Source organism: Tachyglossus aculeatus, chromosome 4, assembly GCF_015852505.1.
Source record: "Tachyglossus aculeatus isolate mTacAcu1 chromosome 4, mTacAcu1.pri, whole genome shotgun sequence".
Classification (NCBI taxonomy): Eukaryota; Metazoa; Chordata; class Mammalia; order Monotremata; family Tachyglossidae; genus Tachyglossus; species Tachyglossus aculeatus.
Genome location: NC_052069.1, coordinates 12,150,054 through 12,177,199, shown reverse-complemented (window position 1 = coordinate 12,177,199; position 27,146 = coordinate 12,150,054). Strand labels below are relative to the sequence as shown.

General features: G+C 45.3%; 1 protein-coding gene across 1 annotated transcript in view; it reads right to left on the bottom strand.

The window, feature by feature from the left end:
* Positions 1–17,220: 17,220 nt before the first annotated feature.
* The window catches only part of OTOP1 (otopetrin 1), a 39,167-nt gene continuing 29,241 nt past the window's right edge, over positions 17,221–27,146 (bottom strand). Inside the window, exon 8 of the mRNA XM_038744930.1 lies at positions 17,221–17,391. Coding sequence (XP_038600858.1) covers positions 17,221–17,391 — 171 coding nt within the window. The remainder of the gene's footprint in view (positions 17,392–27,146) is intronic.

The following is a 27,146-nucleotide window of genomic DNA, read 5'->3' as shown; positions in this document are numbered from 1 at the left end:
TGAAACAGCGTGACATAGTGAATAGAGCATGGGCCTGGGAGTAAGAAGGTCACGGGTTCTAATCCTGACTCCGCCGCTTGTCTGCTGTGTGACCTCGGGCACGTCACTTCACTTCTCCGGGCCTCAGTTACTTCATCTGTAAAATGGGGCTCGAGACTGTGAGCCCCAGGTGGGACAGGGACTGTCTCCAACCCGATTTGCTTGTACCCACCCCGGTGCTTAGTGCAGTGCCTGGTATGTCTCTTCTCTCTTCAAATGCCGGCAAGTCATTTCCAATCTATAGCGACTCCATTGACATAAACCTTCTTCAGAATATCCCATCTTCTGCCAAATTCATTCTGGTCTGTGTATCCATAGGATTTTCTTGGTAAAGATCCAGAATCGGTTTACCATTGCCTTCTTCTACACAGTATGAACTTGAATCTCTGCCGCTCTCTTTGATTGACATTTTGATCAACTGATCATCTGCCTTTGACTCTTTCCCAAGCCACTGCTGCCCAGAATGCAGTAAGCACTCAAATACCATACTACTTATTATTATTGCTTAGCACGGAGTAAGCAAGCCCGCTGTTGGGTAGGGATTGTCTCTGTACGTTGCTGATTTGTATTTCCCAAGCGCCTAGTACAGTGCTCGCCACACAGTAAGCACTCAATACAATTGAAGAAATGAATGAATGAAGACCAATTGCTAGCTAATCCACTGTGTTGAGCCTCGTTCTCCCCTCTGCCATCTGGCATGCTTCCTTCCTACATTTCTCCCCTTTAGCCTTGGGCTACTCTGCAGCCACCCCCATTCCATAGTCCTATTCCACTTCTCCTACCTTGTTCTTGGGCAACTTCCAAGAAACACCTTGGGAAGCAGAGGGGAAGCCAGGTCAAACAAAGCAGCCCGAGACAACAACAGCCACAGCTAAGACCCCCTCAGATGCCAGGATGTCTGAACTACAAGGAAGCACTCAGGAATCTGGTGGGAAGATTGGGAAAGACAGCCCCAAGAACACACGAAAAGCAGTATGGCCCAGTGGATAGAGCACGGGCCTGGGAATCAAAAGGTCATTGGTTCTAATCCCAGCTCTGTCGCTTGTCTTCTGTGTGATCTTGGGCAAGTCACTTCACTTCTCTGAGCCTCAGTTCCCTCATTTGTAAAATAGGGATTGAGACTGTGAGCCCCACATGGGACAGAGATTGTGTCCAACCCAATTTGCTTGTATCCACTTAATACAGTGCCTGGCCCACAAGCACTTAAATACCATAATTATTAATTATTATTACCCCACTGACTCCTAAAATAATCACAGAAACTGTCTGAAGACTCTCTTAACTGAGAGCTTTGATTAGTATAAGAACAGTCCATTAGAAGATTGATAAATTTAATACAAAGTTACTGCATTTTGACAGAAGTTGTGCATGCTGGCTGTGGGCAGGGAATTCATTCATTCAATTTGTACTTCCCAAGCGCTTAGTACAGTGCTCTGCACACAGTAAGCGCTCAATAAATATGATTGATGAATAGTATTTATTGAGCACTTATTGTGTACCCAGCACTAAGTGCTTGGGAGAGTACAACAATAAACAGACACATTCCCTGCCCATGTGTATCTGTTATACTGTGCTCTCCCAAGCGCTTAGTACAGTGCTCTGCACACAGTAAGCCCTCAATACAATTGAATGAATTATGGGCAGGAAACATGTCCCCTACTTCTGTTGTATTTTATTCTCCCGAGAACTTAGCACAGTGTTCTGCACATAGTAAGTGCTCAATAAATACCATTGATTGATTGCTTGATTGACTTGATAGTCACCCCATTGCACATATGTTTATATCCCTTATTTCTTAGGAGGGAATTGACCACAGGACAGAGAGCTGGACTGAGGGAGGGAGACGATGAAAATGAAGTTTTCAAATTTGGTGTAAGTTTTGGTGGTCTAGAGTGAGTGTCGTCCATCATCTGTTTGTCAAGTTGGGCTCTTGGGCGTTCTCCAGTCATATTTATTGAATGCTTACTGTGTGCACAGCACTACTAGGCACTTGGAAGAGTACAATAATAGACAAACATACTCTCTGCCCACATCGAGCTTACAGTCTAGAGGGGGGACAGACACCAATATAAATAAGATACAGATATGTACCATAATTACTGTGGGGCTGGTGGGCCACCGTGGTGAGTGGGTGATGAAATAAGGGAGCAAGTCAGGATGACGCAGAAGGGAGTGGGAGAAGAGGAAAGGAAGGCTTAGTTTGGGAAGCCCTCTTGGAGAAGATGGGCCTCCAATAAGGCTTTGAAACAGGGGAGCGTAGTTGTCTGTCAGATTCATTCAATCATAGTTATTGAGCGCTTACTGTGTGCAGAGCACTATACTAAGCACTTGGGAAGTACACGTCAGCAACATATAGAGACGGCCCCTACCCAACAGCGGGCTCAGAGTCTAGAAGGGGGAGACAGACAACAAAACCAAACAGGGAGACAGGTGTCAAAGCCGTCAGGACAAATAGAATTAAAGCTAAATGCACATCATTAGCAAAATAAATAGAATAGTAAATATGTGCAAGTAAAATAGAGTAATAAATCTGTACAAATATATATATACACAAGTGCAGGGGGGAGGGAAAGGAGGTAGGGCAGATTTGAGGAGGGAGGGCATTCTAGGCCAGAGGCAGGACATGGGCGAGGGGGTGGTGGTGAGATAGAGGCAGGGAGAAGATTACAACTAGAACAGTGCTCTGCACATAGTAAGCGCTTAATAAATGCCATGATTATTATTATTATTATTATTAACTAGAGGAATGAAGTATGTAGGCTGGGCTGGGCTGTAGAAGGAGAGTAGTGAGGTGAGGAGGGGGCAAGGTGGCGGACTGTTTTAAAGCCAATGATGAGGAGTTTGTGTTTGACGCAGAGGTGAACGAGCAACCACTGGAGTTTTTTTTTTGAGAAGCGGGGTGACATGTCCTGGATGTTTTTGCAGAAAAATGATCTGGGCAGCAGAGTGAAGTACAGACTGGAGTGGGGAGAGACAGGAGGCTGGGAGGTCAGCAAGGAGGCTGATGTGGTAATCCAGGTGGGATAGGATGAGTGATTGGATTAACGTGGCAGCAGTTTCTGGAGGGCAGGGACTGTTTCCTCTCTGTCCCTATCATTTCCTCCCACACACCTACTACAGTATTCAGTATTATTATCAGCCCAGTCTGGTGGCTAGAGCACAAGCCTGGGAGTCACAAGGACCTGGGTTCTAATCCCACCACCACCACTTGTCTCCTGGGTGACCTTGGGCAAGACACTGCTCTGCCCCTCAGTTCCCTCAGCTGTGTAATGGGAATTAAGACTGTGAGCCCTATGTGGGACAGGGATTACGTCCACCTAACTGGTATCCAGCCCAGCACTTAGAACAGTGCTTGGCACATAGTAAGCCTTTAAATACCATAATTAACTACCGCTGAGCTTAGACCAATGCCTGGCACAAAGTGCTTAAATACTGCAGTTATTACTAATGATGATGATGATAATAACATAGCTCAAAAATACTGAACATACCACTTATTTTATGGTATTTGTTAAGTGCTTATTAAGTGCTAGGCACTGTACTAAGTACTGAGGTAGATACAATCAGGTTGGACACAGTTCCTGTCCCACATGAGACGCCCAGTCTCAATACCCCATTTTACAGATGAAGGAAACTGAGGCACAGAGAATAATAGTAATAATAATGATGGCATTTATTAAATGCTTACTTTGTGCAGAGCACTGTTCTAAGCGCTGGGGAGGTTACAAGGTGATCAGGTTGTCCCACGTGGGGCTCACAGTCTTAATCCCCATTTTACAGATGAGGTAACAGGCACAGAGAAATTAAGTGACTTGCCCAAAGTCACACAGCTGACAATCGGCAGAGCCAGGGTTTGAACCCATGACCTCTGACTCCAAAGCCCGCACTCTTTCCCACTGACCACGCTGCTTCTCTAATAATAATGGCATTTGTTAAGCGCTTACTATGTGCAAAGCACTGTTCTAAGTGCTGGGGGGATACAAGGTGATCAGGTTGTCCCACGTGGGGCTCACAGTCTTAATCCCCATTTTACAGATGAGGGAATTGAGGCTCAGAGAAGTGAAGTGACTTGCCCAAAGTCACACAGCTGACAATTGGCGGAGTAGGGGTTTGAACCCATGACCTCTGACTCCAAAGCCCAGGCTCTTTTCCACTGAGCCACGCTGCTTCTCTGCTTCACAGAGAAGTGAAGCGACTTGCCCAAGGTCACACAGCAGGTCCTTCTAACTCCCAGGCCTATGCTCTACCCACTAGGCCATGCTGCTTATCAAAAGTATTATACTGATAATATGTAGTTATAATATATTAATAATAATAGTGGTGGTAGATTAAAGCACCTCCCCCTTCTAGACTGTGAGCCCGCTGTTGGGTAGGGACCGTCTCTAGACGTTGCCAACTTGTACTTCCCAAGCGCTTAGTACAGTGCTCTGCACACAGTAAGCGCTCAGTAAATATGATTGAATGAATGAAAAGTACTTAAGTGCAAAGCCCTGAGGTGGATTTAAGATAGATAGGACACAGTCCCTGCCTTTCGCAGGGCTTACACACTAATGGCAAGGAAAATCAGCACGGCTTAGTGGAAAGAGCACAGGCCTGGGAGTTGGAGGCCCTGGTACATCTGCTGTGGGACCTTGGGCAAGTCACTTCACTGTGCCTCAATCACCACATCTGAAAATGGGTATTAAGACTGTGATTCCTCACATGGAAAATATGCCATGTTCCCTGATTATCTCGTCCATCCCAGCACGTAGTACAGTGCCTGGCTCATAGTAAGTGCTTAACAAAATACCATTAAGTGGGGGGCAGAGGGGGAAGCTATCTAATCCCCATTTCACAAGTGATAATAATAATGATGTTATTTGTTAAGTGCTTCCTATGTGCAAAGCACTGTTCTAAGCACTGGGATGGTACAAAGTAATCAAGTTGGCCCACGTGGGGCTCACAATCTTAATCCCCATTTTACAGATGAGGGAAGTGAGACCCAGAGAAGTTAAGTGGCTTGCCCAAGGTCACATAGTTGACAAGCGGCAGAGCCAGGATTCAAACCCACGACTTCTGACTCCCAAGCCCCTGCTCGACACAGTAAAGTCCAAGTGGCTTGTCCAAATGCCACACACAAAGCAGGTAGGAGAGCAGGGATTAGAAAGCCCAGGATTCCTGGGTTCCCAGTCCCAGGTTCTTTCCACTAGGCCCCCCATTCATTCACTCATTCAATTGTATTGATTGAACCCTCACTATGTGCAGAGTACTGTATTAAGCACTCAGGAGAGTACAATACAACAACAGACACATTCCCTGACCACAACAAGGTTTCAGTAACCACCTGTTTTCGCCACTTTGCAGCAAGGCAGCCAGCCTTCCACCTAAATGAGCTTTGTGCTGTATCCCCCCAACTCTTGTCCCATTTTCCCAATAAGATCTGCCAAGAAAACAAGCTCCTTAAATCCAATCTCTCCTCCAGAGCAGAGAGCTGCAGAAGCCAGGCCATATCCCTAAAGCTGAAATGAGGTTTCCCACCTTGCCTCAGCCCACTGGACAGAAGACATCTTGACCCAAAAAAACAACACTTTCTTACCTTCATTCCTATCAGGCAAGCCCCTTCCTCAGTGTCCCCCCATCTCCTGAGACCACCCGGATTAACAGGAGAGTAATCCAAGCCTTCCTAACTGTCCTTCCAACCAAAGGCATCCTAAGTTTTCCCTCCTACCACATGTGGCTCATTTAAGTTACTTCAGTTACCTCAGCTGTAATCCATTTACTTCCCTTACTGCCTGTCTCCCACTCAGCTGTAATTTATTTATTTCTATTAATGTCTGTCTCCCGAGGTCTAGACTGTTGAAAATGCAAATATGCTGAGCAGGTTCTGAGAACAATCTCTAAATGCTGCAACAGGTCCAGCCTTTCCAATCCGAGAAGCAGCTTGGCCTAGCAGAGAGAGCTCCAGCCTGGGAGTCAGAAGACCTGGGTTCTAATCCTGCCTCTGCCACTTGTCTGCTGGGTCACCTCTGGGCAAATCACTTCACTTTTCTGTATCTCAGTTTCCTCATCTGAGGTGCGAGGCCTAAGTATTTGTTTTCCCTCCTTCTTAGACTGTAAGGCAGACAGGAACCTGATTATGTGAGCCCCACATGGGAAAACCTGATCACTCTGTATCCCTCCCAGCGCTTAGAACAGTGCTTTGCATATAGTAAGCGCTTAACGAATGCCAACATTATTATTATTATTATATCTACTCTGGCCTGGAACGCCCTCCCTCTTCAAATCCAACAGACAATTATCCTCCCGCCTTTCAAAGCCTTATTGAAGGCACATCTCCTCCAAGAGGCCTTTCTTTACTAAGCCCTCCTTTCTTCTTCTTCCACTCCCTTCTTCCTCTCCCTGACTAGCTCTCTTTATTCATCCCCCCTTCATAGCCCCAGAGCACTTACGTACACATCTGTAATTTATTTCTATTCTTGTCTGACTCCTCCTTTAGACTATAAGCTCATTGTGGGCAGGGAATGTGTCTGTTATTGTATTGTAATTCTCCCAAGTACTTAGTACAGTGCTCTGCACACAGTAAGCGTTCAATAAATACGACTGGCTGACTGATTGATGGACTGACTGCCTCACAGTCTTCCCTGAAGGGCCAGTTGGGTGGTGACAGACTGGCCTAGGTTGGGAAGAGCTCCTGCCATCTTGTGCCATCCCATAGGGTCATTCCTGGCATAAGGCCAATTCCATGGGGGTCATGGTAAACCATGGTAAACCAAGGTATTCCATGGAGGTCATTATTTCCATGGTTACCGGCTATGCAGACTAATAATAATAATAATAATGGCATTTATTAAGTGCTTACTATGTGCAAAGCACTGTTCTAAGTGCTGGGGAGGTTACAGGGTGATCAGGTTGTCCCACGGGGTCTCACATTCTTAATCCACATTTTCCCACAGAGGGAACTGTGGCCCAGAGAAGTTAAATGACTTTCCCAAAGTCACACAGCTGACAATTGGCGGAGCTGGGATTTGAACCCATGACTTCTGACTCCAAAGCCTGGGCTCTTTCCACTAAGCCACGCTGCTTCTCCTAATAATATTGTATTACTATGTATTATTATATATTATATATCATATGTTAATATGTTATATAATGTATTATACTATTTTATTATTATACTACTAATAATAATAATACCAATCAATCATATTCACTGAGCGCTTACTGTGTGCAGAGCACTGTACTAAGCGTTTGGGAGACTACAATTTAACACAGTTGGTACGCACATTCCTGGCCCACAGTTGTCAGTCAATCAGTAAATCAATCATATTTATTGATTGCTTAGGGTGTGTAGGGTCTGTACTAAGCGCTTGGGAGAGTACAATATAGCACAGTTGGTAGGTAGACTCCCCGCCTGCAATTATGGCATTTCTTGAGAAGTGGAGTAGATAGAGAAGCTGCATTGCCTAGTGGAAAGAGTGCCAGCCCGGGAATCAGAGGATCTGGGTTCTAATTCCAGTTCTGCCACTTGTCTACTATGTGACCTTGGGCAAATCACTTCACTTCTCTGCACTTCAGTGTCCTCATCTGTGAAAAGATTTCCGTATCAACACTCAGCCTCGGCACTTATGGTCATTCAATAATAATGATAGCATTTCTTAAGTGCTTACTATGTGCAAAGCACTGTTCTAAACGCTGGGAAGGTTACAAGGTGATCAGGTTGTCCCATGGGGGACTCACAGTCTTGGCACATTGTAAGCGCTTAACAAATGCCATCATCATTATTATGATGACTTCTAGACTGTGAGCCTGCTGTTGGGTAGGGACTGTATATGTTGCCAACTTGTACTTCCCAAGCGCTTAGTACAGTGCTCTGCACACAGTAAGCGCTCAATAAATACGATTGACTAATTGATTAATCCCCATTTTACAGATGAGGTAACTGAGGTGCAGAGAAGTTAAGTGACTTGCCCAAAGTCACACAGCTGACAAGTGGGGGGGCCGGGATTAGAACCCACGACCTCTGGCTCCAAAGAGCGGGCTCTTTCCACTGAGCCACGCTGTTTCTCAATGCAACTCATGGATTTGTTGTTGTTGTTGTTGACAACCCATAGTCCCGTCCGACCCATGGCAACGCCAGACACATCTCTTCCAGAATGCCCCATTTCCATCTGCAATCCTTCTGGTAGTGGATCCAGGGAGTTTCCTTGGAAAAATCCGAAAGTGGTTTACCACTGCCTCGTTCCGTGCAAGGTCCTGCTGAGAGCTCACCTCCTCCAGGAGGCCTTCCCAGACTGAGCCCCTTCCTTCCTCTCCCCCTCGTCCCCCCTCTCCATCCCCCCCATCTTACCTCCTTCCCTTCCCCACAGCACATGTATAGATGTTTGTACATATTTATTGCTCTATTTATTTATTTATTTATTTATTTATTTTACTTGTACATATCTATCCTATTTATTTTATTTTGTTAGTATGTTTGGTTTTGTTCTCTGTCTCCCCCTTTTAGACTGTGAGCCCACTGTTGGGTAGGGACTGTCTCTATATGTTGCCAATTTGTACTTCCCAAGAGCTTAGTACAGTGCTCTGCACATAGTAAGCTCTCAATAAATACGATTGATGATGATGATAAATTTGAGTCTCCACCCTCGACTCTCTCCCCTGCAGCTGCCTAAGCTAAGAATGGAAGCGGTAGGCCTCCGCTTGACTCTCCCTCCCATAGTCGAAACTGGTAGAGGACTGGAAACTTTCCAGATGCCACCCTGAGAGGGGCCTCAATGATTTACTAAATAATAAATACAAGAAGCGTGGCCTAGATAGAGCACAGGCCTGCATGCCAGAAGGAACTGGGTTCCAATCCTGGCTCCACCACTTGTCTGTTGTATGACTTTGGACAAGTCACTTCACTTCTCTGTGCCTCAGTTCCCTCATCTGTGAAATGGGAATTAGGGCTGTGAGCCCTATGTGGGACAGGACCTGTGACCAATCCAATTATATTGTATCTACCCCAGCACTTAGAACAGTCCCTTGGCACATTATCATCATCATCATCATCAATCGTATTTATTGAGCGCTTACTGTGTGCAGAGCACTGTACTAAGAGCTTGGGAAGTACAAGTTGGCAACATATAGAGACAGTCTCTACCCAACAGTGGGCTCACAGTCTAAAAGGGGGAGACGGAGAAAAAAACCAAACATACTAACAAAATAAAATAAATAGAATAGATATGTACAAGTAAAATAAATAAATAAATAAATAGAGTAATAAATATGTACAAGCATATATACATATATACACAATAAGTGCTTAACAAATACTGCAATTACTATTATATGCCCCCCCTTATCCTCTGCTCTTCCTCCTCTTCTCATCACCCCCACTCCCTCCCTCTGCCCTTCCCCCTTCCCCTCCCCACAGCGCTTGTGTATATTTGTACATGTTTATTACGCTATTTATTTTATTAATGATGTGCATATAGCTGTAATTCTATTTATTTTGATGGTATTGACCCCTGTCTACTTGCTTTGTTTTGCTGTCTGTCTCCCCCTTCTAAACTGTGAGCCCATTGTTGGGTAAGGACAGTCTCTATATGTTGCTGAATTGTACTTCTCAAGCGCTTAATACAGTGCTCTGCACATAGCAAGCACTCAATAAATACGATTGAATGAATGAATATTACTGTTATTATAATGGGCTTTCAATACCTGTTCTCCTTCTGTGGGACAGAGACAGTGCCTGATCCAGTTGTCTCAACCCCAGCATTTAGCACAGTGCTTGGCCCAGAGTAAGCACTGAACAACCCTGATTATTATTAGGAGTTTTATTCAACTATTCCATCCCGACGTATTCATGTTGCGTTCTTGTTCTTCCTCCTGTTGCACTATCTGGAAATAATTGCTATCTGCCTTTCTCTCTCTTAGATGCTCAGGAGGAAGAGACGACTTCTCTCACTTTGGATGTACACTCCCAAGCCTGTAAGACATTCCTTGGCATCCAGAAGATGCTCAAGTAACTATGGATTGACTGATGGTCTCACCTGGTCCAGGCCTCGCTCTATCCCGTACAGGATAGCAGAGCAGGTGGACCCCTTTTACTAAGAGAAGAGGAAGAGTCCTGAAATTCAAGGTCCCAGTTCCATCAACCAATCAATGGTATTTATTGAGTGTTTACTGTGTGCAGAGCACTGTACTAAGTGCTCAGGAGAGTACACTATAAGTTCCTGGCCACAAGGAGCTTACAGCCTAGCAGGAGGAGGTAAACTCTGGCCCCTTAATCTGGCAGGGGTGGGGTATCCTGAGGCGCTGGGCTTAGTCTAGCCTAATCCCCTCCAAACATTGTGGAATCCCACAGGATGGGGGAGGTAGGAGGGAGAGAGACAGAGACATAGAGAGACAGACAGAGTCATAGAGAGACAGAGAGAAACAGAGACAGACAGAGACATAGAGATACAGAAAGACAGAGACAGCATGAGCTACATACAGAGACAGATACATACGTACATATGTATGTACATCTTGTACATATTTACTATTCTATTTATTTTGCTAATGATGCGCATCTAGCTTTATTTCTATTTATTCTGATGACTTGATAGTTGTCCACATGTTTTGTTTTGTTGTCTGTTTCCCACTTCTAGACTGCGAGCCCACTGTTGGGTAGGGACCGTCTCTATATGTTGCCGACTTGTATTCCCAAGCACTTGGTACAGTGCTCTGCACACAGTAAGCGCTCAATAAATATGATTGAATGAATGAATGAATGTATGAAAGATACAGAGAGATAGATACAGAGAGAGACAAGGACAGAGCAAGACAGAGACAGACTGACAGAGACAGAGACAGACTGAGAGACAGATACAGAGAGAGACAGAGACATCAGATACAGAGACAGACAGATACAGAGACAGAGACAGAGACAGAGACATCAGATACAGAGACAGAGACAGACAGAGATGGACAGAGCCAGAGAACGACACAGAGAGAAGTATTTCAGGCTTGTGAGGCCAGCCTCTGTTCAGAACAGGCGATTTGGAGGATCCTATCGTGGTCATTTTCAGTCCTTGTTGGGGAAAAAATGCCTATAACTGGGTCAGAAACATTATTTTTCCAATCACAAGATAACAAAATTGAGAGATATGACATTATTTCAGCACGAGGGCCCAATAAGATGCAAAAGTAAAGATGTCCTGGGAAAAGCCAGCTACAGAAAGCGGTTCCAGTTTTCATCTGATGTTTAATGTAATGAAAGGGGAGGAGGAGGAGGACCAGGCATTACTGGGATATAGTCATTTCATCCGCCCTCCCCAGTTCCGCCTTTTATTAGTCTAAAACAGCCACCTAGTGGCATTAAAACAGATTTCTCATGTGTGTAAAGTAAGAGTGTCTAATACACAAGAGTTTCACTCAAGTTCTGTAGCGATCTGGCCTTTTTTTCGCTCATTCAGTGGTTTTTATTATGTGCATACTGTGTGCAGAGCACTGTACTAAGCACTTGGGAAAGAACAATACAACAATAAACAGTGGATAGTCCCTGCCCACAAAAGCTCCCACAGATAAGTCGTTTTCAAAAATGTTTCAGGGCATGCCCATCTCTCACTCTATTGATTAGACTTCAAAGTCTTCTGCCATAGTACTAATCCCCACTCCGCCACTTGTCAGCTGTGTGACTTTGGGCAAGTCGCTTGACTTTTCTATGCCTCAGTTGCCTCATCTGTAACATGGGGATTAAGACTGTGAGCCCCACGTGGGACAACCTGATTACCTTGTATCTCCTCCAGCGCTTAGAACAGTGATGAGCACAATAGTAGCAAAGCAGTCAATCCCCTTGTCCCCTCTTAGCTCACCTCCCTACTTTCCCACTCCAGCCCAGCCGCACTCTTGTCTCCTCTAATGCCAAGCTTCTCACTGTTCCTCCATCTCGTCTATCTCGGCGCCGACCTCTCGCCCTCATCCTGCCTCTGGCCTGGAAGCCCTCCCTCCTCATATAATAATGATAATAATAATGATAGCATTTGGTAAGCGCTTACTATGTGCAAAGCACTGTGGACTCTCCCCACCTTCAAAGCCTTATTAAAGGCCCATCTCCTCCAGGAGGCCTTCCTTGACTAAGCCCTCCTTTCTTCTTCTCCCACTCCCTTCTGCATCCCTTAGAGAAGCAGTGTGGCTTAGTGGAAAGAGCACGGGCTTGAAAGTCCGAGGTCATGGGTTCTAATCCCCACTCCGCCACTTGTCAGCTGTGTGACTTTGGGCAAGTCGCTTGACTTTTCTATGCCTCAGTTGCCTCATCTGTAACATGGGGATTAAGACTGTGAGCCCCACATGGAACAACCTGATTATCTTGTATCTCCTCCAGCGCTTAGAACAGTGATGAGCACATAATAAGTGCTTAACAAATACCATAATTACTATTATTATTTTCCTGACTTGCTCCCTTTATTCACCCCCCTTCCCAGCCCCACAGCACTTACATACATATCTGTCATTTATTTATTTATATGAACATCTGTTTGAGCCACACATGGGACAACCTGATTACCTTGTATCTCCTCCAGTGCTTAGAACAGTGATGAGCACATAATAAGTGCTTAACAAATACCATAATTACTATTATTATTTGCCTGACTTGCTCCCTTTATTCACCCCCACTCCCCAGCCCCACAGCTCTTACATACATATCTGTCATTTATTTATTTACATTAACATCTGTTTCCCCCACTAGCCTATAAGCTCATTGTGGGCAGGGAATGTATCTGTTAAACTGTACTCTCCCAAGCACTTACTACAGTGCTCTGCACACAGTAAGTGCTCAATAAATACAATTAACTGACTGATTGACTGACCAGTTCTACCTCATATTCGGACTGCGGGACGGCGACTCTGACCTGATTATCTTGCATCCACCCCAGTGCTCAGTACAAGCCACTTAACTTCTCTGTGCCTCAGTTACCTCATCTGTGAAATGGGGATGAAGACTGTGAGCCCCACGTGGGACAACCTGATTACCTTGTATCTACCCCAGAACAGTGTTTAGCACATAGTAAGCACTTAAATACCATAATTATTATTACTACAGTTCTTGACACACAGTCTCAATCCTCATTTTCCAGATGAGGTAACTGAGGCCCAGAGAAGTGAAGTGACTTGCCCAAAGTCACACAGCTGACAATCGGCAGAGCCCGGATTAGAACTCATGACCTTCTGATTCCCAACCCTGTGCTCTATTCACTACATAACGCAGCTTCCCATATAGATTTGGGAATCATCTGCAAAGAAATGGTATTTGAAGCCATGGGCACAAATGAGTTCTCCAAGGGAAATTGTAAGCTCCTTCTCTAGACTATCTCCTCCTTTAATAATAATAATAATAATGGTATTTATTAAGTGTTTACTATATGCAAAGCACTGTTCTAAGCGCTGGGGAGGTTACAAGGTGATCAGGTTGTCCCACAGGGGGCTCACAGTCAATCCCCATTTTCCAGATGAGGTAACTGAGGCACAGAGAAGTGAAGTGACTTGCCCAAAGTCACACAGCTGACAATTGGCGGCGCTGGGATTTGAACCCATGACCACTGACTCCAAAGCCCGGGCTCTTTCCACTGAGCCACGCTGCTTCTCCGTTCCTCCTCTAGGCCATAAGCTCCTCCTCTAGACTGAAAAGTCCTGTGGGCAGGGAACTTATCAACTCCGCTAATACTATGCTCTCTCAATCACTTGGTACAGTGCTCTGCACCGTAAGTGTTCGCGTGGCTTAGTAGAAAGAGAATGGGCTTGGAAGTCAGAGGTCATGGATTCTAGTCCCTGCTGTGCCACTTATGAGCTGTGTGACTGGGCAAGTCACTTAACTCCTCGGGGCCTCAGTTACCACATCTGCAAAATGGGGATTAAGACTATGAGCCCTAGTTGGGGCAACCTGATTAACTTGTATCTCCCCAGTGCTTAGAACAGTGCTTGGTGCATAGTAAGTGCTTAAAAAATACCATCATTATTATTTGTAGTAGTAGTAATAATAAATATGATTCTGATTGATTGATTATTAGGCTTACTATATGCAGAGCATTGTACTAAGTGGTTCCACCACTTGTCTGCTGTGTGAGACCTTGGGCAAGTCACTTTACTTCTCTGGGCCTCAGTACCCTCATCTGTAAAATGGGGATTGATTCTGTGAGCCCCTCTTCGGACAGAGCCTGTGTCCAACCTGATTTGCTTATATCTACCCCAGTGCTTAGCACAGTGCCTGGCACATACTAAGTGCTTAACAAATGCCACAATTATTATTATTTTTATTATTAACAAGTGCCCACTCTCAACCCTCTCCGCTACTCTCCCATCCTTCCCAGCAGTATCTTCAGATGAGATCTCTTCCCTCCTCTCAAATGCTACTCCATCCACATGTGCTTTGGATCCCATTCTCTTTCATCTTATGAAAACTCTCGCCCCTTCCCTCCTCCCCTCCTTAACTTCCATCTTCAACCGCTCACTCTCCACTGCTTCTTTCCCCTCTGCCTTCAAACATGCCCACGTCTCCCCCATCCTAAAAAAACCTTCTCTTGAGCCCACTGCCCCTTCCAGTTATCACACTATCTCCCTCCTACTCTTCCTTTCCAAATTCCTAGAACAATTCATCTACACTCGCTGCCTCAAATTCCTCAATGCCAACTCTCTCCTAGATGCCTCCAATCTGGCTTCCATCCCCTACACTCCACCAAAACTGCCCTCTCAAAGGTCACCAATTACTTCCTTCTTGCCAAATCCAATAGCTCCTATTCTATCCTAATCCTCCTCGACCTCCCAGCAGCCTTCAACACTGTGGACCACCCCCTTCTCCTCAACACACTATCCAACCTTGGCTTCACAGACTCCATCCTCTCCTGGTTCTCTTCTTATCTCTCCAGCCGTTCATTCTCAGTCTCCTTTGTGGGCTCCTCCTCCCTCTCCCATCCCCTTTCTGTAGGGGTTCCTCAAGGGTCAGTTCTCGGTCCCCTTCTGTTCTGTATCTACGCTCACTCCCTTGGTGAACTCATTCGTTCCCACGGCTTCAACTATCATCTCTACGCTGACGACACCCAAATCTACATCTCTGCTCCTGCTCATTCTTCCTCCCTCTAGGCTCGTATCTCCTCCTGCCTTCAGGACATCTCCAACTGGATGTCTGCCTGCCATCTAAGACTCAACATGTCCAAGACTGAGCTCCTTATCTTCCCTCCCAAACCCTGTCCTCTCCCAGACCTTCCCTTCACTGTAGATGGCACTACCATACTTCCTGTCTCACAAGCCCACAACCTCTGTGTCATCTTCGACTCCGCTCTCTCGCTCACCCCACACATCCAATCCGTCACCAAAAGCTGCCCGGTCTCACCTCCACAACATTGCCAAGAGCCACCCTTTCCTCTCCATCCAAACCACTACCCTGCTTGTTCAATCTCTCATCCTATCCCGACTGGATTACTGCATCAGCCTCCTCTCTGATCTCCCATCCCCCTTCTCTCCCCACTTCAGTCAATTATTCACTCTGCTGTCCATATTATCTTTCTACAGAAATGCTCTGGGCATGTTACTCCCCTCCTCAAAAATCTTCAGTGGTTGCCTGTCAGCCTACGAATCAAGCAAAGGCTCCTCACTCTCGGCTTCAAGGCTGTCCATCACCTCGCCCCCTCCTACTTCACCTCCCGTCTCTCCTTCTGCAGCCCAGCCCTCACCCTCCGCTCCTCTGCCACCGCTAACCTCCTCACCGTGCCTCGTTCTCGCCTGTTCCACCATCGACCCCCGGCCCATGTCCTTCCCTTGGCCTGGAATGGCCTCCCTCTGCCCATCCGCCAAGCTAGCTCTCTTCCTCCCTTCAAAGCCCTACTGAGAGCTCACCTCCTCCGGGAGGCCTTCCCAGACTGAGCCTCCTTTTTCCTCTCCTGTGCCCCATCACCACCCCACCCTACCTCCTTCCCGTTCCCACAGCACTTATATATATTTGTACAGATTTATTACTCTATTTATTTTACTTGTACATAATTACAACTCTATTTTATTAATGATGTGCATACAGCTATAATTCTATTTATTCTAACGGTTTTGACACCTGTCTACATATTTTGTTTTGTTGTCTGTCTCCCTCTTCTAGACTGTGAGCCCACTGTTGCGTAGGGACTGTCTCTATGTGATGCCAATTTGTACTTCCCAAGCGCTTAGTACAGTGCTCTGCACATAGTAAGCGCTCAATAAATACGATTGATTGATTGATTGATTGACGATTGAATGAATGAATGAATAAATGAATGAGTGAATGAATGAATACTTAGGTGGAAATAAGACATGGTCCCTGTCCCTTGGGGGGCTTGCAATTCTAATAAATAAATAAAAAATGGTATTTGTTACGTGCCTCACAGTTCTTGGCACATAGTAAGTGCTTAATAAATATCACAATTGTTATTATTATTTCTTTCCTTAACTGTAAAATGTGGATAAATCCTACTACTTCCTACTGCGAGCCCAAAATAGGACAGGGACTGTGTTCAACCTGATTACTTGTATCTACTCCAGTGCTTAGAACAGTGCTTGATACATATTAAGTGCTTAACAAACATGATAATAAAAATAATATAAATCAGAGGGGCAGCCCCGCACCAATGACCCCAATGAAAAAGATATCTGAGTCCATCTGAATGGAGAAAGAAAATATCTTTATTAAGACTTAGAAATAGGAACTTAAACCACAAAAACCTTGGAAATCTTGTGAATACAAATAGGCACCAGATTCAAACACAGTACATTAGATCTATTTGTATCCACACTAACCTGCCAGAAGAGAAAAGCAATAGATTTATGCAGTATCACTTACAGTTATTTTATAATCTAGAAAAATAATTCTTTTTAATGCCTATCAAAGATCAATTAGAAATACACTGAAACCATTGAAAGGGAAATTGAGCCAATAAAAGTCCGCTCTAATTCGGTTGAAAAACAAGAAAGTATAGATACTACACAAACTATAAAATCTCAATCAATTTTAACCTAAAATGTATTATTTCAGCATAATAAATCTTTCTGAAAAATGCTAGAAAATAAAATTGTCGACCCTAATTTTACTGGGCATCACAAAATCTGGGTTAGTCTCCTGTTGACTGCATTAATATTTGTACAGCCTACCAGTTCTCCAGTGCCAGCTCACGAATTTTGTTTCCCCTTCCACCCATCCGACCATTCACCGATGTACGGAGTTTATATTTTACAATAGACCTCAAAGAGTGAGGCAGCGGAATGCATCCGGTAGAAAATGGAAAACGGCATGGCCAGGTTAACAACTATTATCCAAGGTTCAAAGCCAAAAACAATCTCTTCCAATCCGTTATCGTATTCCGGGCGGCATCCAAAAGCTGGGGGAATCCAGAGCTATATGGGAAGGTAAAGGGAAATATTCACGTTACTGTCTCGTTCATACAGGACAGACTAATAATTGTGGGATTTATTAAGCGCTTACTAAGCACTGGGGTAGATACCAGATATTCAGGCCAGACACCATACTGTGCCCTCACGGGACTCACAGGGTAAGGGGGAGGGAGAACCAGTGACTCAGTGGAAAGAGCCTGGGCTTTGGAGTCAGAGGTCACGGGTTCAAATCCCGGCTCTGCCACTTGTCAGCTGTGTGACTTTGGGCAAGTCACTTCACTTCTCTGGACCTTAGTTACCTCATCTGTAAAATGGGGATTAAGACTGTGACAATCTTAATTGGACAATCTGATCACCTTGTAACCTCCCCAGAGCTTAGAATAGTGCTTTGCACATAGTAAACGCTTAACAAATACCATCATCAACATCATCATCTGTAAAATGAGGATTGAGACTGTGAGCCCCACGTGGGACAGGAACTGTGTCCAACCCTATTTGCTTTGGGCATGTCACTTCACTTCTCTGTGCCACAGTTACCTCAACTGTAAAACGGGGATGAAGACTGTGAGCCCCCCATGGGACAACCTGATCAACTTGTAACCTCCCCAGCGCTTAGAACAGTGCTTTGCACATAGTAAGCGCTTAATAAATGCCATCATTATTATTATTATTATTATTATTATTACATCCCCATTTTACAGATGAGGAAACTGAGGCCCAGAAGTTAAGTCACTTGCCCAAGGTCCCACGGGAGAAGGATATTAATTCCCCACAAGCACTGCTTCTAGACTGTGAGCCCACTGTTGGGTAGGGACTGTCTCTATATGTTGCCAACTTGTACTTCCCAGGCGCTTAGTACAGTGCTCTGCACACAGTAAGCGCTCAATAAATACGATTGATTGATTGCTCTGAGCCCATAAGCACAGCTTCTGTTCAGATAGAACTGGCCTCTGATCACGAGAACCCCTCTAACTTTTCTCTCGTCCCACAATAGAAAGCTCTTTGATGATCCCTGCTGATCTGCTTCTCATTCATTCGATCGTATTTATTAAGAATGATGGTATTTGTTAAGCACTTACTATGTGCCACACACTGTACTAAGCGCTGGGGTGGATGCAAGCAAATCAGGTTGGATTGATTGAACGTTTACTGGGGGCAGAGCACTGTGTTAAGTGCTTGGGAAAGAACACTACAGCAATAAAGAGAGACAATCCCTGTGAACAACTCAGTCTAGAGAAAGGTAAAGCGATCTATCTCACAGCTTCCGTGAGCGTGGCTTACCAGGAATAATAATAATGATAATAATAATAATGGTATTTGTTAAGCGCTTAACTACGAGCCCGGCACTGTATTGAGCGCTGGGGTAGATACAAGCAAATTGGGTTGGACACAGTCCCTGTTCCACATGGGGCTTTCAATCTTCATCCCCATTTTACTGATGAAGGAACTGAGGCCCAGAGAAGTGAAGTGATTTGCTCAAGGTCACTCAGCAGACAAGTGGCAGAGCTGGCATTAGAACCCATGACCTTCTGACTCCCTTCTAGACTGTGAGCCCGCTGTTGGGTAGGGACCGTCTCTAGATGTTGCCAACTTGCACTTCCCAAGCACTTAGTACAGTGCTCTGCACACAGTAAGCGCTCGATAAATATGATTGAATGAATGGATGACTTCTGTGAGCCCTTGCTCTATCCACTCCGCCACACTGCTTCTCCTGAGGAAGACCACGGGACTGGGAGTCAAGCCCCCTGGGTCCTAGTCCTAGCTGTGCCACCTGCCAGTTGAGTGAGCTTGGCCAATCAATCAATCGATCAATCAATCATATTTATTGAGCGCTTACTGGGTGCAGAGCACTGTGCTAAGCGCTTGGGAAGTACAAGTTGGCAACATATAGAGACAGTCCCTACCCAACAACGGGCTCACAGTCTAGAAGAGTGGGCTCACAGTCTAGAAATCACTGGTCCTTTCTGGTCCTCGAGAAGCAGCGTGGCTCAGTGGAAAGAGCCCGGGCTTTGGAGTCAGAGGTCATGGGTTCAAATCCCGGCTCCGCCACTTGTCAGCTGTCTGACTTTGGGCAAGTCGCTTCACTTCTCCGTGCCACAGTTACCTCAACTGTAAAACGGGGATGAAGACTGGGAGCCCGCCGTGGGACAACCTGATCAACCTGTAACCTCCCCAGCGCTTAGAACAGTGCTTTGCACATAGTAAGCGCTTAACAAATGCCATCATTATTATTATTACTATTACCTCATCTGTCAAATGGGATAATCATGTTTGCTTCTCAGACCTCACAGGGATGCCGTGAGGATAAAATGTGATAACTGAGTTTACTTGAAATGCACGACCCAGCCTCAGACATTGGCAGCCTCCTTACCCGCTGCTGTTCCCCCAGGCGATGCGGGAGGTGAGGGGGGCTCAGCGAAATCCTCAGTTGGCTGCAAGCTGAAGGAACGTGGTGAGGAATCATACGCTCCCAGGTGGAAAAGCAGTGTGGAAAAAGCACAGGCCTGGGAGTTAAGGGACTTTCTAATCCCGTTTCCACCACTTGTCTGCTGCATGACCTTGGGTAAGTCACTTAAATTCTCTGTCCCTCCGTTTCCTCATCTCCCCCTTCTAGACTGTGAGCCCACTGTTGGGCAGGGACTGTCTCTATATGTTGCCAACTTGTACTTCCCAAACGTTTAGTACAGTGCTCTGCACACAGTAAGCGCTCAATAAAATATGATTGATTGATTGATTGATTGATTGGTGATTCGTTCACCCTCCTACCTAGACTGTGAGCCCGTTTTGGGGTAGGGACCGTCTCTTTATGTTGCCAACTTGTACTTTCCAAGCGTTTCGTACAGTAAGCACTCAATAAATAAGATTGAATGAATGACCGACAGGGACTGTGTTCAACCTGATTATCATGTAGCGACTCCAGCACTAAGTGCTTAACAATTACCGTTATTTTCATTAATAATACCATTATTAATAATTGCTTAGTGCTTACTATGTGCCAGGCACTGTACTAAGCACTGGAGTAGATACAAGAAAATAGGGTTGGACACAGTCCCTGTCCCACGGAGGGCTCATGGGCTTAATCCCCCATTTTCCAAATGAAGTAACTGAGGCACAGAGAAGTGAAGTTACTTGCGCAACATCACACAGCAGACAAGTGGTGGGAGAGGATTAGAACCATGACCTTCTGACTCCCAGGTTCATGTGTTGCTTCCCATATCCTTATTATTACTATTATCCTAATAACAATTAACCTAATAATAATAATAATGGTATTTGTTAAGTACCTACTATGTGCAAAGCACTGTTCTAAGCACTGGGGAGGTTACAAGGTGATCAGGGTGTCCCACGGGGGGCTCACAGTTTTAATCTCCATTTAAATAATAATAACAATAATAATGTTGGCATTTATTAAGCACTTACTATGTGCAAAGCACTGTTCTAAGCGCTGGGGAGGTTACAAGATGATCAGGTTGTCCCACGGGGGGCTCACAGTCTTCATCCCCATTTTCCAGATGAGGCCCAGAGAAGTGAAGTGACTTGCCCAAAGTCACACAGCTGACAGTTGGCGGAGCTGGGATTTGAACCCATGACCTCTGACTCCAGAGCCCGGGCTCTTTCCACTGAGCCACGCTGCTTCTACACACAGCAATAAAGAGAGACAATCCCTGCCCACAACGAGCTTACAGCCTATAGAAAAGTAAAGCTGATCTATCTCACTGCGCCCGTGAGCGTGGCTTACCAGGAAGAGACGGGGCTGGGTCCTAGTCCTAGCTCTGACTGATATTTTTCCACTGTCAGAGTCTTTGTAAAAATTGCACCCTCAGCCGCAGGCAAATCAAAGGAAACTTGACCACCGAGTCCTTACAATCAATCAATCAATCAATCATATTTATTGAGTGCTTACTGTGTGCAGAGCACTGTACTAAGCGCTTGGGAAGTACAAGTTGGCAATATATACAGTCCCTACCCAACAGTGGGCTCACAGTCTAAAAGGGGGAGACAGAGAATAAAATCATACCTACTAACAAAATAAAATAAATAGAATAGATATGTACAAGTAAAATAAATAAATAAATAGAGTAATAAATATGTACAAACATATATACATATATACAGGTGCTGTGGGGAAGCGTTTAACAGATACCACAATTATTAATACAATTATTAGTACATCCGCACAGACCACCACTCTTCCTACTTCCAAAGCCTTTTTAAAATCACATCCTCAAGCAAGAGGTGCTACCCAATTAAGCCTTCATCTTCTCTCCCCCCTCCCTCTCCCTTCTGTGTCACTTACGCACTTTGAACTTTACCCTTAATTGATTTTAATGTCCGTCTCCCCCTCTAGACTGTAAACTCCTGGTGGACAGGGAACATGTCTACCGACTCTGTTGTAGCGTACTCTCCCAAGGGCTTAGTACAGTGCTCTGCCACTGACTGACTGACCGATTACTTAGAGGTTTCACTTGGAGGCCAGCAAGAGCCCACCACCAAGCCTTAGCGGTCACTGCTGCTTCTAAGGACCTGGGGTGGTGGTAGGATTACAATCAATCAATCAATCAATCAATCGTATTTATTGAGCGCTTACTATGTGCAGAGCACTGTACTAAGCGCTTGGGAAGTACAAATTGGCATCACATAGAGACAGTCCCTACCCAACAGTGGGCTCACAGTCTACAACATTCTTGATCCCCAGAGACACACTCCTGGAATTCCAAAGAAGCGCCGGAATGCTCGTGTTCACTCAGTCATTCATTCAATCGTATTTATTGAGCACTTACCGGGTGCAAAGCACTTGGGGGAGTACAATAAAACAACAAAAAGGCACATTCGCTGCCCATAATGAGCTTACAGTCTAGAGGCCAGTACTCCAAGGTCCAAACGGTATTCCCCTTCCGCACTGCAGGAAAAAATTCAGCTACCTCTCAATTGGTTTCAGCTATTTAACCCAGTCGTGGGAACAAACCTGATTAATCCAGCCTGTGTCCAATGCGGTTCCAGGTCCCACCTCCAACTTTTTGAACCACTTGGATCCCTTTCTCACTTTCCTTCTCTCTTTCTCCATCCCTACATTGATCCTTGGGGGCTTCAATATCCACATAGATGTTCCCGATGAGCCTTCCACTGTCCGCTTTCTATTGCTCCTCAATTCCAGTGACCTGTTCCACCTCACCTCACCCTCTAACTAACCTGGATATACACTCTCTATTTATTTTATTTTATTTTATTATTTTATTTTTATTTTATTTATTTTATTTGTACATATTTATTCTATTTATGTTATTTTGTTAATATGTTTTGTTGTCTGTCTCCCCCTTGTAGACTGCGAGCCCGCTGTTGGGTAGGGACCGTCTCTATATGTTGCCAACTTGGACTTCCCAAGCGCTTAGTACAGTGCTCTGCACACAGTAAGCGCTCAATAAATACGATTGAATGAATGAATGAATCATCTCCAGGCATTGTACAGTTTCTACCCTCACCAACTCTACAATCCCTCTACCTGACCAGAACTTTCTCACCTGTCTTCTCTCCCACCAACACCTCCTCTCCACAAATCTGTCCTGTTCCCCCACAGAGACCTCCAATTTTTTGACCCCACCCGATTTTCTCGAGTCATCATGCCTTCCCCTGATAATAATAATGATAATGATGGTATGTTAAGCGCTTACTATGTGTGAAGCACTGTTCTAAGCACTGGGGGGGATACAAGGTGATCAGGTTGTGCCACGTGAGGCTCACAGTCTTAATCCCCATTTTGCAGGTGAGGTAACTGAGGCACAGAGAAGTCAAGTGGTTTGCCCAAGGTCACATAGCTGACAAGTGGTGGAGTCGGAATTCGAACCCATGACCTCTGACTCCCAAGCCCGGGCTCTTTCCACTGAGCCACGCTGCTTCTCTTAATGATGGCCAAACTGATGCCCTCAACACCACCCTCTCTATTGAACCCAACTCTCTCGTTCCCCTAACCCTTTGTCGTTCTTGTACCACTAACCCACATCTAGCTTTATTTCTATTTATTCTGATGACTTGACACCTGTCCACATGTTTTGTTTTTCATTCATTCATTCAATTGTATTTATTGAGCGCTTACTGTGTGCAGAGCACTGTACTAAGCGCTTGGGAAGTACAAGTTGGCAACATATAGAGACGGTCCCTACCCAACAGTGGGCTTGTTTTGTTATCTGTCTCCCCCTTCTAGACTGTGAGCCCGCTGTCGGGTAGGGACCATCTCTAGATGTTGCCGACTTGGACTTGCCAAGCGCTTAGTACAGTGCTCTGCACACAGTAAGTGCTCAATAAATACGATTGAATGAATGAATGAACCCACGGCGATCACCTCCACAGTCTGCTTACTTTGCTCCTGTGCTTGAGGCGCAGAGCACTGCTGGTGGAAATCTAGCTATCAAGCCGACCTTGACCCCTTCAAGTTTATCCCTGGGTGCTTTAACTCTGCCCTCTCCTCTGCCCGGCAAAACTATTTCTCCATCCTTATTGACACCCATGCTCATTGCCCTCCCCCTGTCCCCCGGGCTCCCCCATCTCACGACTGGACACCTAGTTATTGAAAAAATTGAAACTGTCAAAATATCCTAAAATAGCCCTCCCTCCTCCTGCCCCTTCTTCAACTCTCCCATCCTTCCCAGGTGTATCTCAAGAGCAGATCTCCTGTCTTCTCTCAAAATTCACCCCTTCCACTTGGACATCCAACCCCTTCCCTTCACACCTTATCAAAACACTTGCCTCCATCCTTCTTCCCTCCCTGACCGTCATCTTCAATTGTTCAATTGTTCATTCTCCAGTGGCATCTTCCCCATTGCTTTTAATCCTGCCCATGTCTCCCCTATCCTCCAAAAACCCTCCTTGACCCCATAGCTCCCTCCTACCATTCCTCTCCAAACTCCTTGAGCGAGCTGTCTACACCCTCAAGTTCCTCTCCTCCAATTTTCTCCTTAATCCCCTCCGATCTGGCTTCCGTCCCCTTCGTTCCACAGAAAGGTCACAAATGATCTTCTTCTTGCCAAATCCAACAACCTCTACTCCATCCTCAACCTCCTCATCCTCACAGCCACCTTCGACACTGTCAACCACCCAATTCTCCTGGAAACATTATCCAACCTCGGCTTCGCTGACACTGTCCTCTCCTGGCTCTCCTCCTACCTCTCTGACTGCTCATTTCCAGTCTCTTTCGCAGGTTCCTCTTCTGCCTCCCATTCTCTAACTGTGGGAGTCCCTCTAAGCTCAGTTCATTCATTCATTCACTATTCAATTGTATTTATTGAGCGCTTACTGGGTGCAGAGCACTGTACTAAGCGCTTGGGAAGTACAAGTCGGCAACATATAGAGACGGTCCCTACCCAACAACGGGCTCACAGTCTAGAAGGGGGAGAAAGACAACAAAACAAAACATGTGGACAGGTGTCAAGTTGTAAGAACAAACAGAATTAAAGTTAAATGCACATCATTAACAAAATAAATAGAATAGTAAATATGTACAAGTAAAATAAATAGAGTAATAAATCTCAGTTATGGATCCCCTTCTATTCTCCATCAACACCTATTCCTTTGGAGAACTCATTCGCTTCCATGATTTCAACTCCCACCTCTATTCGGATGATTCCCAAAGCCATTTCTCCGGCTCTTCTCTCTCTCCCTCTCTGCAAGCTTGCATTTCCTCCTACCTTCAAGACATCTCTACTTGGATGTCCCGCCGACACCTCAAATATAACTCCATCCAAAACGGAACTACCTGTCTTCCCACCCAAAGCCTGTCCTCCCCTTGACTTCCCCATCACTGTAGACTTCCCCTTCTACAATGTGAGCCCACTGCTGGGTAGGGACCAACTCTAATATGCTGCCAACCTGTACTTACCAAGCGCTTAGTACAATGCTCTGCACACAGTAAGCACTCAATAAATATGATTGAATGAATGAATGTAGACAGCACCGCCATCCTTCCTGTCTCTCAAGCCCATAACCTTGGCGCTAACCTTGACTCTCTCTCTCATTCAACCCACATATTCATTCTATCATTAAATCTTGCCTGTTCAACCTTCACTAAATCTCTAAAATCCGCCCTCTCCTCTCCATCCAAACTGCTACCACCTTAATCCAAGCGCGCATCCTATCCCACCTTAATTACTATATTAGTCCCCATGCTGACCTCCCTGCCTCCTGTCTCTCCCCACTCCAGTCCATACTTCACTCTGCTGCCCAGATCATTTTTCTACAAAAACTTTCCGGACATGTTTCCCCACTCCTCAAGAACTTCCAGTGGTTGTCCATCCACCTCCACATCAAACAGAAACTTCTTACCATGGGCTTTAAAGCACTCCATCACCTTGCCCTCTCCTGCCTTACCTTGCTGCTCTCCTATTACAAACCAGCCAACATACTTCTCTCCTCCAATGCCAACCTACCTACTACTTCAATCTGATGTATCTCACCACCTATCCCTCACCCATGTCCTGTCTCTAGCCTGGAATGTTATTCCCTCCCCGCTCAAAGCTTTATTGAAAGCACATCTTCTCCAAGAGTCCTTTCCTGACTAATCCCTCATTTATAATAACAATAATAATAATAATGGCATTTGTTAAATGCTAACTATGTGCAAATCACTGTTCTGAGCACTGGGGAGGTTACAAGGTGATCAGGTTGCCCCACTGGGGGCTCACAGTTTTAATCCCCATTTTACAGATGAGGTAACTGAGGCCCAGTGAAGCGAAGTGACTTGCCCAAAGTCACACAACTGACAATTGTCAGAGCCGGGATTTGAACCCACAACCTCTGACTCCAAAGCCCGGGCTCTTTCCACTGAGCCACACTGCTTCTCTTCTCTTCTCTGCTTCTCATTTCCTTTTTTCCCATTCCCTTCTGCCTTGCTCTGATTTGCTCCCTTTATTCCCTTTATTCACCCCTCCCTCCCCCCAACAGCACTGATGTTCATATCCAGAATTTACTATGTTAATGCCTGTCTCCCCATCTAGATTGCGAGCTCATTGTGGGCAGGGAATGTGTCTACTGACTCTGCTATACCGTACTCTCCCAAGCGATTAGTACAGTGTTCTGCACACCATAAGTGCTCGATAAATGTCCTCGATTGACTGATTGATTGGCACCCAGTAAGTGTTTACAAGTACCATAATAAAAGGCACTCATTCCTAGCTCTAATGACAAAATATGCCTGGCACAAGTGCTGCTCTGAGCAATGACAGGACACCTAGTTTTGAAATTTCCCAGGAAACTCTAAATCCTAGGTTAGGTTTGTTTCTTGGGCTTTCAGACGAATGGATTTCACCTGGAGGCGAGGTATTTATCCCACTATATTATAAATATGAGTTCACTGGTAGCTCAACAAATGCCATAGATTGAGTGATTGATTTTCTTGCATCTCCCCTAGTGCTTGGCACATAGTAAATCCTTAACAAATTCCACAATTATCCTTCACTGATAGCTCAACAAATGCCATAGATTGAGTGATTGATTTTCTTGCATCTCCCCTAGTGCTTGGCACATAGTAAATCCTTAACAAATTCCACAATTATCCTTAGTCTTTTCCTTAATAGTAGTAATAGATCCCCCTCTCAGGGTCGCATCTGGGGAGTTTCTAGTACTCTGAAGCACTTCAGTACTTCAGAAACATCGTGGCTTAGTGGAAAGAGTTCCAGAATAAGGCAGGATTTTACTGGCAGTCATACTGAGTAAACTAAAAGTCAGTAATAATTGTATTTATTAAGCTCCTCCCTCCCCAGACTGAGCCC